The sequence below is a fragment of the Puma concolor genome, chromosome B4, assembly GCF_028749965.1.
Source record: "Puma concolor isolate L17-30 chromosome B4, mPumCon1.1.hap2, whole genome shotgun sequence".
In the NCBI taxonomy this organism is placed as follows: Eukaryota; Metazoa; Chordata; class Mammalia; order Carnivora; family Felidae; genus Puma; species Puma concolor.
In genome coordinates this window covers 126243110-126257476 of record NC_141673.1, presented here as the reverse complement: position 1 = coordinate 126257476, position 14367 = coordinate 126243110, and the positions used below count along the sequence as shown (strand labels likewise).

The window sequence follows — 14367 nt, the reverse complement described above, 5'->3', positions numbered from 1 at the left end:
AGTGAGGAAGAATCTGAGCACAGCCAGGGATGTCTCACGTCTAGGGAGCCCCGGGTGCCAGTGACAGAAGCAGGAGAAACCACCTACCTAATCCCGCCAGGAGTCAGCCAGACACCCTAGACCTTCTGCAGACCAGCTGCATGGTCCTCTCGTAGAGTTCATGAAAATCACCCAACAGGCCGGCTGCCCCCATGGTCTCAAAATTAACTCGTGCTTTAAACATCCTTTTAACCCTCTGGGGGAGCCTGGGCGGCTCAGTCGGTTAAGCATCCGACTCTTGGTTTCAGCTCAGGTCATGACCTCACGGTTTGTGACTTTGAGCCCTGCATCTGACTCTGTGCTGACAGTAGGAAGCCTACTTGGGATTCTCTCTTCCTCTCTCTCTGTCCCTTCCCCACTCAAGCTATCACTCTGTCTCTCCCCCAAAATAAATAAATAAATAAACTTTGGGGGCAAAAAAAAATCACTTTAACCCTCTCTAAATGGACCACTTTCATTCAAATGGGTTTTTTTTTTCATGTTTTGTTTTGTTGGTTTTTTTTTTTAATCTCCCAGGATGTTCCATTAGAAATAAGAAATGAGCTGTTTTTTCCTTATCTTTATGTCCCAGCTCCTTTTCAAAAAAACAAGAGCAGACTCATTCCCACAGGGAATGTATGTAAAAGCCAAGTAAAGATATTTTCGTAAAGACTATGTTTATCCCATTTTTCTTTCTTTCTTTTCTTTGTAAAATTTATTTATTTTTTTTCGTCGATACCATTTTAAAACAGTTTTTTTCCTTGCTGGAATCCACATTTATAACCAGATTGCACTAAGGTTTTGTTGTTGGTGGTAGTGTGTTTACTTTGGGGGGCGTTGTTTTGTTACGTTGTGATATGTTTGTTTTGCACTTTTAGGCTTTGGACCCAGTACATTCTATATCCCGTCACCCTGGTGAATTGAAGATTGCAAGACCATCCTGGGATGAAATAAGTTACGTAGAACAGGGAAGAAGCCCCGTTAGGGAATGGGGGGCTAAGAGATCTTTCTCTGATTCTGGTGCTTGTTGCCTCTTTTTTTTTTTTTTAAGTTTATTTATTTATTTTAAGAGAGAGAGAGAAGAGGAGCAGAGAGAAGGAGAGAATCCCAAGCAGGCCCTGCACTGCCGGTGAGGAACCTGATGCCAGGCTTGAACGCACGAACAGTGAGATCATGACCTGAGCAGAGATCAAGAGTCAGATGTTTAACCCACTGAGCCACCCAGGCACCCCTGATGATCAGTGCCTCTTAAATCCTTCTACCCCTGTTTTTCAACTGGGTGAAATGATGAACCTGGAGACACTTGCTACACGGAAAACTTGCAGTGTCTTTCAAAATCTTGTTGGGAACACATGCTATTCCAATGTTCCCCGTTTCCTACCTTTTTTATTTTCCCATGAGAAACCAGCTGGTTTGTACCAGCTGAGAGAAATCATTTCCAACCCAGTATATCTGCATCATTTCCTCTCTGCCCTTAATTCGGAACAAAGGAAACAAGATAATAGGCCAACACAATGAATTAAATCAAGTTCTTAATTACGGAATTAGGAAACTTTTTAACATCATTTAAGAATTCCGTGCTTGCATTTCTTTCAAAGTTGTAGTCTATTCAGAGCTCTTTCCTGATTAGTTCCTCAATTCAGTAAGTCAGAATGCTGACAGTTTGTGCAAACCTAGGAAAAATAATTGTGACACTTAAAATACAAATATAGACATGCAGAATTTCAAATCCTGTATCCTCTTGGTGCTTTCTCAAGGCCAGTTCGGTTTTTCCTAATAAGGACGTTTGACTAGCTTGCAGAGCTCTGACAGATGATATTTCTACAGGTCTGTTTCTTTCTGTGCGTTCACGGCAATGCCTGAGCTGAGCGAGCTACATTGGCCTTATTCACCAAACGCGTATGCTGCCTAAAAGTGCATTTTAGCCCAAGTCAGTCTCCTTATACTACATTCTTACCCTCAGAAAGGATAACGTCTCCTTCTTTGGTATTCGTGTTTTCTTTCAGATTGCATGAATTGAGATGACTTTTACATAGCACGCCTCCTTACCGGGCTCCTCTGCGAAGCAGGGAAAAACATGGCGTCTGGTGCTAGTAATCCTTACACCACCAGAGAACAGAACTGCTTTATCGCACGGGGCTCTGAAGATAGCACATGTCACCACTGTATGAATGCTCTTAGGTTATGGAATTTGGTCAGTGACTAACGTTATCACGCATGTGTACTGAAGTAGAGAACAGTACGATTGATAAATGATGAGGGAGAAGAGTAGCCAGAATAGTAGGGCGATAAGCAAGTACATGGGTTAAAAGCATTCCAGGAGTTCCATTTATGAGAACTTGTAGGCACTTTGTTTTACTGTCTGTTTGTTGCTTTGGAAGAGCTTCTCTTAATGAGACTTGTCCTTTTCCAATAATATATACTTCATTGTTATATGAAGGACAAGAGTCTGCATGGTTTTCGTTGCAGAACTGTGTTTTAAGTCGTACTGAAAGGAACCATTTCTTCATAGCATCGCATGTTTTTTTTTTTTTTTTTTAATGTTGATTTATTTTGAAGGAGAGAGAGCATGAGCAGGGGAGGGGCATGGAGAGAGAGGGAGACACAGAATCTGAAGCAGGCTCCAGGCTCTGAGCTGTCAGCACAGAGCCCGATGCGGGGCTCGAACTCGCAAGCCGTGAGATCGTGACCTGAGCCAAAGTCAGATGCTTAACCGACGGAGCCACCCAGGTGCCCCATTTCATGGTGGTTTTAAAGGGAGAATGTTTTAGGTATAATATTTAGCAGAATTTGAAATTATTAGGATATTGGATTTTCTCATCTTCTGAGAAAATGAATGAATATATAATTTTGAATCCCTAAAATCTATGAATGGTATATGGGGACATATTTTCACTGTCAAACATGCATCATCTTGAGTAAAATTATAAATTATAGTAATATTTTAAGAAGGTCATTTTTCTTCTTCATGAAGTGTTTTATTCAGTAGCAGGTAAATGTGATCTGTTCCGTACAAGAAAAAAGAAAGATAAAAATCTTCTTATAATTTTTTTAAGGGGAATATGGTTCCTAAACAATAATATAGCTTAAATTTTAATTCTAGGGGTGCCTGGGTGTCTCAGTCAGTTATGCGTCTGACTTCAGCTCAGGTCATAATCTCATGGTCTGTGGGTTGGAGCCCCGCGTCTGAGCTGTCGGCACAGAGCCTGGAGCCTGCTTCAGATTCTGTGTCTCCCTCTCTCTCTCTCTCTCTCTCTGCCCCTCCCCCGCTGTGCTCTATCTCTCTCATCCTTCAAAAATAAACATAAACATTTTTTTTTTAATTTTAATTCTAGTTAATCTTAAGCTTTCAAATTAGAATTTAAAAATTTATGATTCTATATGAAATCTGTATTTTTACGTCCCTGGAAAAATCTTTGTGAAGGATATGACTCTTCTCAGCTGTTGTTAGCTCAAGAATTTTATGGTATAAACTAAGTGTGTAAGCATTTCTTTTCTTCACACTGGACTGATCTGGGTTGATTTAGTGTAAGGTACACACCAAAGTAAAATGACCTGCAAAGACATTTGAAACTAATAGAAGGGAAAAGCAGAGAATGTAGTGCCCCAGGGATTAAGAACTTTTTGACGTTTCTCATTCATTGGCATCTGGTTTGAGAGTCTGAGCTTAGATTTCCAGCTTAATTTTTCTTAAAAAAAAATATCCTTATGCTGCTCTCTGGCAGTTGAGGGCTTTGTATTAATCATATCTATCCTAAAATACTGTTTAGTCTGCTAACTCTGACAACGGCCCTTATCTATGTGTTTGGCCAAAGGCATTAGAATGAAATAGTATGAGGAAAGTTTTATTTCTAGCACAAATAAATCTTTCTAGACATCAAACTCTGAGTATTCTGGTTAACGTTTTGAAAACCCTTGATATTTATCAATACCAGCAAGTGGCTGATAGCTCAATGAGTTCTTGATTAGTATTAAAATAGAATTGATGAAGGGGCGCCTGATTGGCTCAGTCAGTTAAGCGTCAGACTTCAGCTCAGTTCGTGGGTCAAGCCGCTTGTCTTGTCGGGCTCCTTGCTGACAGCTTGGAGCCTGGAGCCTCCTTCAGATTCGGTGTCTCCCTCTCCCTCCCTTTCTCTGCCCCTCCCCTGCTCACACTCTCTCTCTCTCTCTCTCTCTCTCTCTCTCTCAAAGTTAAATAAACTTAATTTTTTTTAATTCTTTAAAATAGAATTGATGTTTCTTTAAAAAAGCTGGTATGGGCTTTAATTGTATGAGTGACATTGGGCACACCACCAAGTGTCTCTGAGAGTCCGTTTCCTTATTTTTACAACTGAATAATAATGATATAAGCCGTATGGAGCTCAAGGACCAAATACCAAAAATATGTACATCTTGAAACTAGTAAAGTATGGTAATAAGGGATTAATCATTTGACAAACATTTGTCAAGGACTGACCTGTCGTTTTCCCCCTGACTTGAGCCTTTACTCTGCTTGCCTGGAGATTCGAACAGTCTTGGGAACGATCTCCTTGGTGTACATACAGTCCCTTGAGAGCTTCTCATAGTGCCTGGTCCCAATCCTCAGTCCACCCTCCATATTTTCTGCCCCTCTGCAACCTTGCTCTGCCCTTGAAAGGGCCCAGAGGCTGCCAGGAGAGTCCTGGGGAGAGAAAAATGGCAGCCAGTGCCAAGGAGTGGGGCCCGAAGGGGGGTGCTGAATGAGGTAACAGGGGTCACTTGTGTCTGGTGTATCCGAGGCCAGAGGATAAAGCCTTGAAAGAAAGCCAGAGTTAACTGTGTTGATTTGTCAACTTTGTTTCCGTGTGGTGTTTGTTTTGCAAATTGTGTCTCAAGACGCTGTGGAACCAGAGGCCTAATAGCAGGGGGATGGGGGTACGTAGGAGAAGAAAGGTAGAGCAAACAGCGAGAGGCAGCTTCTCTGCCTCTGAAAATAGGTTCGTTGCCTACATAGTCTATGCAGGGATTGGCAGCATTCAGAGAATTAAAATATAAGACATCTATTGGAACCACGTGTGGTTTCTTTCTTCAGGAGTCACTTCTGAAGTGAGGCTATTACAGTGTTTCAGGGTGCCTAACATAATTAATACCTCTCACACTTCTTGTTGTTTGACTTTTCTAGAATTTTGGATTCTGGATAAAGAGCCTATCTTTTGTAAATCTTACCTATAGCTGTTCCTTTCTAGGTGTGAACCTAGTTAGAATAATCATATTAAAAAAAAAAAAAAAAGAAAAATGTGGGCACCTGGGTGGCTCAGTCGGTTGAGCGTCTGACTTTGGCCCAGGTCATGATCTCACAGTTCATGAGTTCGAGCCCCACATCTGGCTCCAACAGAGCCCGCTTCAGATCCTCTGTCCGTCCCTCTCTCTTCTGTCTCTCTCTCTGTCTCTCTCTACCCCTCCCCTGCTTGCACTCTCTCAAAAATAAAAGTAAAAACATTTAAAAAAGAGAGAAGTTTTTAAGAACTGGGTTTCCATATATAACTAACCATTTGGTATTGATTTTGACGCAAATGATTATAACTCTTAAATAAATGTAGCCGTTACTTTTTTTCTTTTTATGCCACAGCAGAGTTTTTGGTAGAGCTGAGAGCTCCACTTATAATCAAAGAAGTGTCTGGTAGGAGTCCAGCTGGTTAGGCTCCCTGTGCAGCTTCTGAAGGAACTAACGCACAGGTAAAATATGAAAAACAAGCAAACAACAACAGCATCTCTCTGGAAGGATTTCCCAGGGATGTTTCTGCTGCACCTGGGCTGTAGCGCCCCCACCAGATCCCAGGAGATGGGATCTCTGCAGCCCTAGCAGGTCTCTGGTGCTTCTAACATATCTTTCAGTTTTGGGGCCGGAGCTCCCGGAACCCCATCGGTGCCACCGTGGCCCGGACCTCTACCCAGCTGTTCTTCTGCACACTGATGCCTGATTCATCCACGTAACCGGCCAGTCTAGCACCCGTGTCGTATCCCGCTCATTTCAGGCACCGCCGAGACGCCCGTCACCGGCAGCATCATGTCCCTTTGACTTGCTGTAGTTCATCATCATTTGAGTTTTTGTGTTTTTTTCCAACGTCTCCAACAAGCCAAGTTCCAGTCTCACGGCCTTCGTGGTTGCTGTTGTTTCTCTTGGAGCATTCTTTCTGTCCCTTCTTCTTGTTCGTAAGCTTTCAGTGAAGCCATGATTCTTCAGAAAGGTTTTCACTGACTTCCCTCCACAAAGCGGTTTCTCCTATGTGTCCCTGTCATGGAACTGAGTCCGTTTCCTTCATACAAATGCAATTATGTGGCTTCCTTAAGGTTCACACCTCTCGAAGACTCAGTTTCTTTTACAAATGCTTCCTCACGCCCCCTTTATGACCTTGAAATGAAAATCACAGTTAATGTGAACAACTATCACAAAATGTATAAAACTCCAGTAAGTACTGATTTCTTCTTTAATTTTTTTAAGTGCTTATTTATTTTTGAGGGATAGAGAGAGAATGCAAGTGGGGGAGGGGCAGGGGGAGAGAGAGAGAGAGAGAGAGAGAGGGAGACACAGAATCTGAAACAGGTTCCAGGCTCTGAGCTGTCAGCACAGAGCCCAACGCGGGGCTCGAACTTGGGAATGGTGAGATTGTGACCCGGGCTGGAGTGAGACACTTAACCAACTGAACCACCCAGGTGCCCCAGTAATTGATTTACCCTTAAGTCATGCGTCTTTCAGTTTGTGATGGTACAGATACGACCACACTGCAAGATGTGACGAAGTCGTCACATGTCTGCCCCTGTCTGTAGGTGCTATGGCTGGGGCAGCTGTGAACAAAGGTTAACAGTGTTATGTCACACTGGGGGGTGGCTCTTGGAGACAATACTCAACAATTCTTGGTAAAGTCCCAAAGAAAGTACAACCTTCCACTGATTGACACAGGACGTTCATTTGTAGAAAATTCAGTATATTTGATAACTAACCAAAAATGCTTTGTGCTTATATCCAGAATAGAGTTGGGTTCTGGATTTGGATCATTTCATCAACAGCTTTGTCACCTGCATAAGTTCCAGCAGGACAGAGGGCATGAGGGGTGCACACCCATTTTATTATGACGTGAGACTGTTGTGCACAATGCAGGACATTTATACCCCTGGCCACTGCCCACAAACAGCCTATAATGTCCCTCAATTATTGAGACAACCAAAAATACTGCAACAAATTTCTGGAACACCTTTTTAGAACACCTGGTCTAGGCTACAAGCTCTGCTGAGTGCAGAAGCCATGTTTGCCTTGTCTATGCTGGCAGCCTTGATATCTAGCAGATGATCAAAGCAGTGCATGACAAATAATTAAGGAACGAACGGATGGATGAATGGGAAAGCATGGAAACAGGGAAACATGCTCATCCATTCAGTTAAAAAGTGTGTACAGAGCAACTACCATAGATGCTCTGCGCTGGTCTAGGACCTCGGAATACAGCAGTTAATGAGACAGATACCCCGAGCTTGCTCTCTCTCCGTATATGAAACTACTTTGTGACTGTAGTGACACCTAGATTTCCTATAAAGGATGACTGTAACTTTGGTGTATCGAGTTTTATTTAATTCAGAACACATACTTTGTATAGTTAAGTCACTTGATTATGATGGAGAAAGCTGGGTAGAAAATAAAAAGCAGTGGAAGGAAGTCAGGTTGGTGAATTGTTTTTAAAAAGCAAATAGAATAAAATGAGTGCCTGAAAATAACATAGTTATTTATAGATTCCTTGTGTCTGTTTACACGGCATCCTGGGCCAAAACATTTAAATCAAAACCATTTTGTTGTTGTTCTCAGATACATGGCAATAGAGTGCTGTAAGGGGGGGCTCTTTTCCCCTGAGCAATACATTTTACATTTAGTAAATTTACATTTAGTAGGTGTATTGGAGGTAACAGATGTGCCTTCTTGAAATGAGGTGAAATCGTAAACCTGAGTGTTAAGAGGCACCCATCGGGGGCATCTGGGTGGCTCATTTGGTTAAGTGACTCTTGATTGGGGCTCAGGTCATGATCTCATGGTATATGAGATCAAGCCACACATCAGGTTCTGTGCTGACAGCTTGAGATTCTCTCTCCCTCTCTCTCTGCCCTTCCCCCACTTGCATTCTCTCTCTCTCTCTCTCTCTCTTTCTCTCTCTCTCTCTCTCCCCCTCTCTCAAAATAAATACATAAACTTAAAAAGAAGAGGTGCCCATTTGAGCATTTTGCAGTTAGTGTATCTTCATATCTATATGGCATTTGCTTTGGAATCCCCCCATCCTCAGCTTATGCAGTTAGTCAACTAGGTGATAATCAAGCTAGGGGCCACAGGGGGGCTGAGGCAAATTGCCAACAGCTGAATATGTCTGTGAAACCTTGTATGTTCTTACTCGCGATTCTGGAAGCTTCAGCAGGAGATATTAGGTCAGCTTTAGTTTACGCCTTAATAGAACGGAAAAACTGGTCACAACTGAAAAGGGACATTTTTGGGGTCTTAATAACCACTGAACCACTGGCTGCCATTTATTTTTTTCCACTTCCACATTATTTAGGGAGCTATTTTGCAGGCACAATCTTAAACCAAAATTGCCAGTGCCCTCTGAGATGCCTTTCTTCCCACCAAAAAAAGTAGATGTGGTTTCAAATGATGCTTATAATTTACAAGTGATGCTTTTTTTTATTTTTTTAAGTTTATTTATTTATTTTTGAGCAAGACAGAGACTGCGTGAGTGGGAAGGGGGCAGAGAGAGAGAAAGAGAGAGAGAATCCCAAGCAGGCCCCACCCTCTCAGCACAGAGCTCTGTGCGAGGCTCGATCCCGCAAAACCATGAGTCGAAACCAAGAGTCGGATGCTCGACTGACTGAGCCACCCAGCACCCCAACAAGTGATGTTCTTCTTAAACTGGCATGTTTATTAGCCACAGCCCTTGAATTTGAAATATTATTCTTTGAATCGTTCTCACGTTAAGGTTGACTTTTATGCTTTCTACTGTGGTGAATGATACTGAAGACTCCTGGGTTGTAAATTTGAGTCTCCAGTGCAGACTGCAGATTGGTCTGCCTTCAACATAGGCCATAAATACAGGACCATGGTCTTATACTGGGGGTCACACAGCAGTGCAGAAGCATGGCATGGTCCCGTGATATCTTTGATATCAGTTATTCAAACAACCTCAGAAATAGGTGGTATTTTTTTTTCTGTATTGTGTAGAGAAGGGAACCGAGGCTCAGAGTATTTGGTTTTGTAAACTAAGCTTTGCTGTGTGCTTGTAATTACTCATTTATCCCTCATGGCAGTCATGGAAAATAGGATGGTATTTCCATTCTACAGATAAGGACACTGAGGTGCAGAACTTTAAGTGACAGCTTTGATATGGAACTAAGTTATTGCGGTGAGAAAGCAAGACTCCAGAAAGTAGACTCCGGAGCTTGCCCCCCAGAAACTACTCGGTGCCTGCTTAGGGACCTGCGGAATACACAGCTGACAGGTCGCAGAGCAAAGTTGTCCGATTTCATGTTCGTGCCCTCTTTACCATCCTCTGCTGCAAACCCGGGGAATTTTCTAACTATAGGTAGAAGGCATCATGAATGCCTTCCTCATCATCAAAGCCAAGAACTGTCCATGGTCCTAATGCCTTCCGACCTTTTTTCAGCTCATTTTTCCTCCCTCTTTCACACATCCTGTGTTTTCTTGCCTCCTTCTCTGAGCTCAGCATCTCATTCTTGGCTGACTTTGTTCCCCCACCCCCCAGCATCTGGTAAATTTGAATGTTCCCTGGGGTTTTTTTCTGAAACTTTCTATGATTTTTATCTACTGTGAGAACCCTGCTCTGCAAGTTCTCATCTCCTCCCTGGATTCAGCCATCACCTTTACATAGCCATCCTTAGATAGATCTTAGAAGAAACAATCCAGGCAGAAAAGTACATCTGTTATGTGTTTCTCCAGGGCTGCCAGACCACTGTTATCCTGCTTAAGGTGAAATTTGTAACTGTGCTTCTAACTTCTGTACTGTTACAACTACACATTTACCCACCGTCCGTGTGTTTGGCAGCTAATCATCAGTGTATCTCTTGGCGGTTCACCTATTGCTTTGAGCCTCATTTGCATGTTGTTTCTGTACACATCCAGGTATCCTGTTCTTTCTAGCCATCTTTTTTTTTTTTTGTTACCTTGTTTTAATGTTTATTTTTGAGAGAAAGAGAGAGAGAGAGAGACAGACAGACAGACAGACAGAGAATCCCAAGCAGGCTCTGCACTGTCAGCACGGAGCCCCATGTGGGGCCCCAACTCACAAACCATGGGATCATGACCTGAGCCGAAATCAAGAGTCAGATGGTTAACCAACTGTGCCACTCAGGTGGCCCACCATCTTTTTGCCTTTTAAGGACTTCTTAAACATGCTTTTTAGAAAACATTTTCAGCTTAATTTATATTTCAAAAAAGTGGTTCTCAAATTAGCACTGTGGATACTTTTGTTTTAGTTATAACTCCTTAAGAAATGTTTACCTAATTAAAAAAAGAGAGAGAGAGATGTTTACCTAAAGACCTTTTCTTCCAAATGTTTTGTTAGTAGTACAGACTTGTAAAATTCATAGAAATTTTACCAGTTTTATCTACTTATTTTTCTACATTGTGTGATTACTATTTCCTCCTTGTTTTGTTTTTTACTAAGAGATTATATGAGTATTGTAGTCATTTGAGAAGTTTAACACAAAAGTAGTCTCAGGTGAATTGATTTAAATTTCTTGTTTTAAAAAATTGAGATATGGGGCGCCTGGGTGGCGCAGTCGGTTAAGCGTCCGACTTCAGCCAGGTCACGATCTCGCGGTCCGTGGGTTCGGGCCCCGCGTCGGGCTCTGGGCTGATGGCTCGGAGCCTGGAGCCTGTTTCCGATTCTGTGTCTCCCTCTCTCTCTGCCCCTCCCCCGTTCATGCTCTGTCTCTCTCTGTCCCAAAAATAAATGTTGAAAAAAAAAATTTTAATAAAAAAAAAAAAATTGAGATATAATTAATGTATAACCAGGGCACCTGGGCCGCTCAGTCTGTTAAGGGCCTGACTTCGGCTCAGGCCGTGATCTCATGGTTCGTGGGTATCAGACTCTGTGCTGACAGCTGGAGCCTGAGGCCTGCTTCAGATTCTGTGTCTTGCTCTCTCTCTTCCCCTCTCTCATTTATTCTGTTTCTCTCTCTCTCTCTCGAAAATAAATAAACATTAAAAAAATTTTTAAATCAACATATTATATTAGTATCAGGTGTACAACTTAATTATCAGTATAGATTACAAACTGATCACAATAAGTCTAGTTAACATCAGTCACCACACATGGTTACAGTTTTTTTCTTGTAATGAGAAATTTTAAAATCTACTCTTCTTAAAAAAATTTTTTAATGGTTATTTATTTTTGAGAGAGAGAGAGAGAGAGAGGTAGAGTGTGAGCAGGGGAGAGGCAGAGAGAGAGGGAGACACAGAATCTGAAGCAGGATCCAGGCTCCTAGCTGTCAGCACAGAGCCCGATGTGGGGCGTGAACTCTTGCTAGTTACTAGTTATAGTCTTGCTAGTTATTTACTGACAACTTTTCTGCCTCACGTTTTTAATGATTGTGTGTGCTCTGAAGGTGAGGTATGAGCCTATGAGTTCCTCATTTTCCTTCCTCTCCTGGTCCAGTAATTTACTAATCATATAGTGTTTAATAGCATCCTTTCAGTGTTTAAATGTTTTTGATGGTAGGACTAGACAGCATGATACATTTGAGAAAAGCAAGCATTTGAGCTAGAGGGTCTGACTTCACATCCTTGCCTCCTAAAATCTCTGAATATCAATTTGTTTTTTTGTAAAATAGTAAGGATAGTAATACCAATCAAATTGGTTTGGTTTAAGAACAAATAAGTAATTTACAGGAAGTACATTCTATGTCACACGCTACTATAAAAATGTTAATATGGCAGTATTTTTGTGAATGCCTTTGAAAAGAATGTGGCCTTCAATGCAGTTCAATCTTTTGATCTGTCTACCTTTCTCTTTTTTTTCAACATCTTCAACCACTTCTTTCTTGCCCTGCCTGTTCTAATACTGGTACCCAGGACCTGTGGCTTTCTCCCAGGTGTCGGTACCTAATTTGCTCCCCTTGCTTTCTATCTCCTTCTTCTTTTCTGATTTCCCTCTTTGTATCAAAGCCCCATTTCCCATGCAGTATTTCTTTCTTCATTATTCTTTAGCCTTCTTTCTTCTTAGTGTGTATAATAGGGTTCAACACTGACAGGAGATTAAAGAATTCTCACAAAATCAGGAGTCCATACAAATTCTGTGTGTGTGTGTGTGTGTGTGTGTGTGTGTGTGTGTGCGTTTTATGGTAGTGCTTTAGGCAAGTGCTGTCTTATTCATACGCACAGTGTTGGGAAGTTGGAGGTAGAGGAGAGGTTGAAATTCATCTAATCCAGTTGACTTGGTTTAAGGATGAAAAGCGCGTATGCAGAGGAGTTAGTGACTGGCCCTGGATCTCAAGGTTAATTACTGATTGAGTTGATAGTTAAGACTGTTTCCGGAGTTCAGCCCACTCTTGTTTCTCTGTGCTTTTGCTACCACTGTATTGTGTGTCCCGTCCTAGAGTTTAGCTAAGGACATTATCTGGGGGTTAGTTTGTTCCCAGCAGGCAATCTAGCTGATTGGCTTCGGGTAAGTTATTTAACCTCTCTGGCCTTGAGATTCTCATCAGAATCTGAGAGGACCAAGTCTTCAAGGCATCTTTATAATTCTCAATCTTCCTTCATGTAACAGACTCTCTGATGACCAATTATCTACAAATGCGAGGTGAGCTGGATTCATGGTTTGACTTTGTGTATTTTTTTTCCCAAATGCCACTCAAGGTGGAGCTTTTCCTACATTACTGTACTGCATTTTGATCCGTACAACCAATTAAGTTTGTCCAGTATTTGGTTAAAATTATTTCTAATTAAAACATCACAGCTTCCTTGGCAGAGATCCTGTCCTTGTATTACAAGGATGTTTGGCAAGATTTTTGTTATCATTTTTTAAAAGGCTGTGGGAAAATTGAAGCGTTTTGTTGAAATATTTTCTTTGGATCATAATGTTGAGACAGAACAATGTGACATTCTTTTATACACCACCTGAAAGTTAACAAAAGAGGCACAGAAAGAAATGTGTGCCGGTATCTTGTTGAAATGACAATGTCAGAATAGGTTAGCTAATTTGACTTCTGGGTGATTCAAAATCCAGTAAATTACTACGTCTTAACTTTATGCAAACTAACACTCAAATTCCCTTCAAATTGCTAGAAAATTCTTTCTACTTATTTAAATAAATGGACATTAATCCTGAGTAGTATGTTTATTCCCTGTCGGCTTGGGTTCCTGTGATGTTTGCTAGCCCCTCCCTTGAAAACTAGGTGTCTAGGTGGAGGTCATGTGACATGGTAGGTCCCTTGCCAGAGAAGTGAATGTTTGTGTGCGCTCTGAAGGCGAGGTATGAGCCCATGAGTTCCTCATTTTCCTTCGTCTCCTAGTCCAGTAATTTACTACTCACAGTGTTTAATAGCATCCTTTTCTTGGGTCTGTTTGCTTTTAGTAATCAATGAAACTATTTACATCAAAAACTGGTTTTGTTTGGTTGTGGAATTTTCACTCAGTTTGCCAGACCATCATTTCCTGAAGTGCTTGCAAATAGTCATTTTTTGTCTTTCGGTGCCTGAGAGCCTATTTTAAGAGCATTGCCAAGCGTGGGAAACTAATAGCACTATCTTCCAGCTGTGGAAACAGTATCACTGTGATAATGCACTTCAGCTTCCTGTAAAAGGACCTCTTGGTGGCTATGCTGAGAATCTAGTTCGAGGTATAGAAGCAGTATGTGCGATGATGGCAGTGAGCATTCGGAAGTGGTAAGAAACTCCTTCTAATGTCATTGACGTCTGGCATTTTTAATCAGCTTTTTAAATCATTTTCAGAGTTTGATTTTAAACTTGCCTCTCAAGCGCCTGGCATCACTAGCAGAAATGGAAAACAAATAGCTCGTGTCTAAAGGATGAGCCCAAATGTTGAAATACTGCAGAACAAAGTTTGAAATCAAACATGTTTTGTATTATTTGCTATAGCTGAGATGATTTTTGTACTTGAACGTGGATTTGAAATGGTTATCAGGATCTTATGATGTCTATTGAAAAGGTGTTTTAAAAAGTCCTTGTAAGTGTAATGATAGGCAATTAAGATTCCTTAACAAAAACATTTTTAATTTACCAGTGAAATCATCTGTTAAATATAATTGAAAGTAATTAAATTGAAAAGCTTTATGTCATAAAATCTCTTCAGATCCTTTATTTGTAAATAGTAAACCGTTAGGA

The 14367-nt window shown here is 41.4% G+C and overlaps 1 protein-coding gene across 10 annotated transcripts in view; it reads left to right on the top strand.

Annotated features, from left to right (window-relative positions):
• The window catches only part of CACNB2 (calcium voltage-gated channel auxiliary subunit beta 2), a 393564-nt gene that overhangs the window by 209705 nt on the left and 169492 nt on the right, over positions 1-14367 (top strand). Inside the window, exon 1 of one of the 10 annotated variants that reach the window (XM_086714817.1) lies at positions 11336-13908. The exons of the other annotated variants lie outside the window; for them this stretch is intronic. Within the exon in view, the coding sequence (XP_086570943.1) occupies positions 13876-13908 (33 nt within the window). The 5' untranslated portion in view covers positions 11336-13875. Of the gene's footprint in view, positions 1-11335; positions 13909-14367 lie in introns of those variants that run through there. 10 annotated transcript variants of the gene reach the window in all.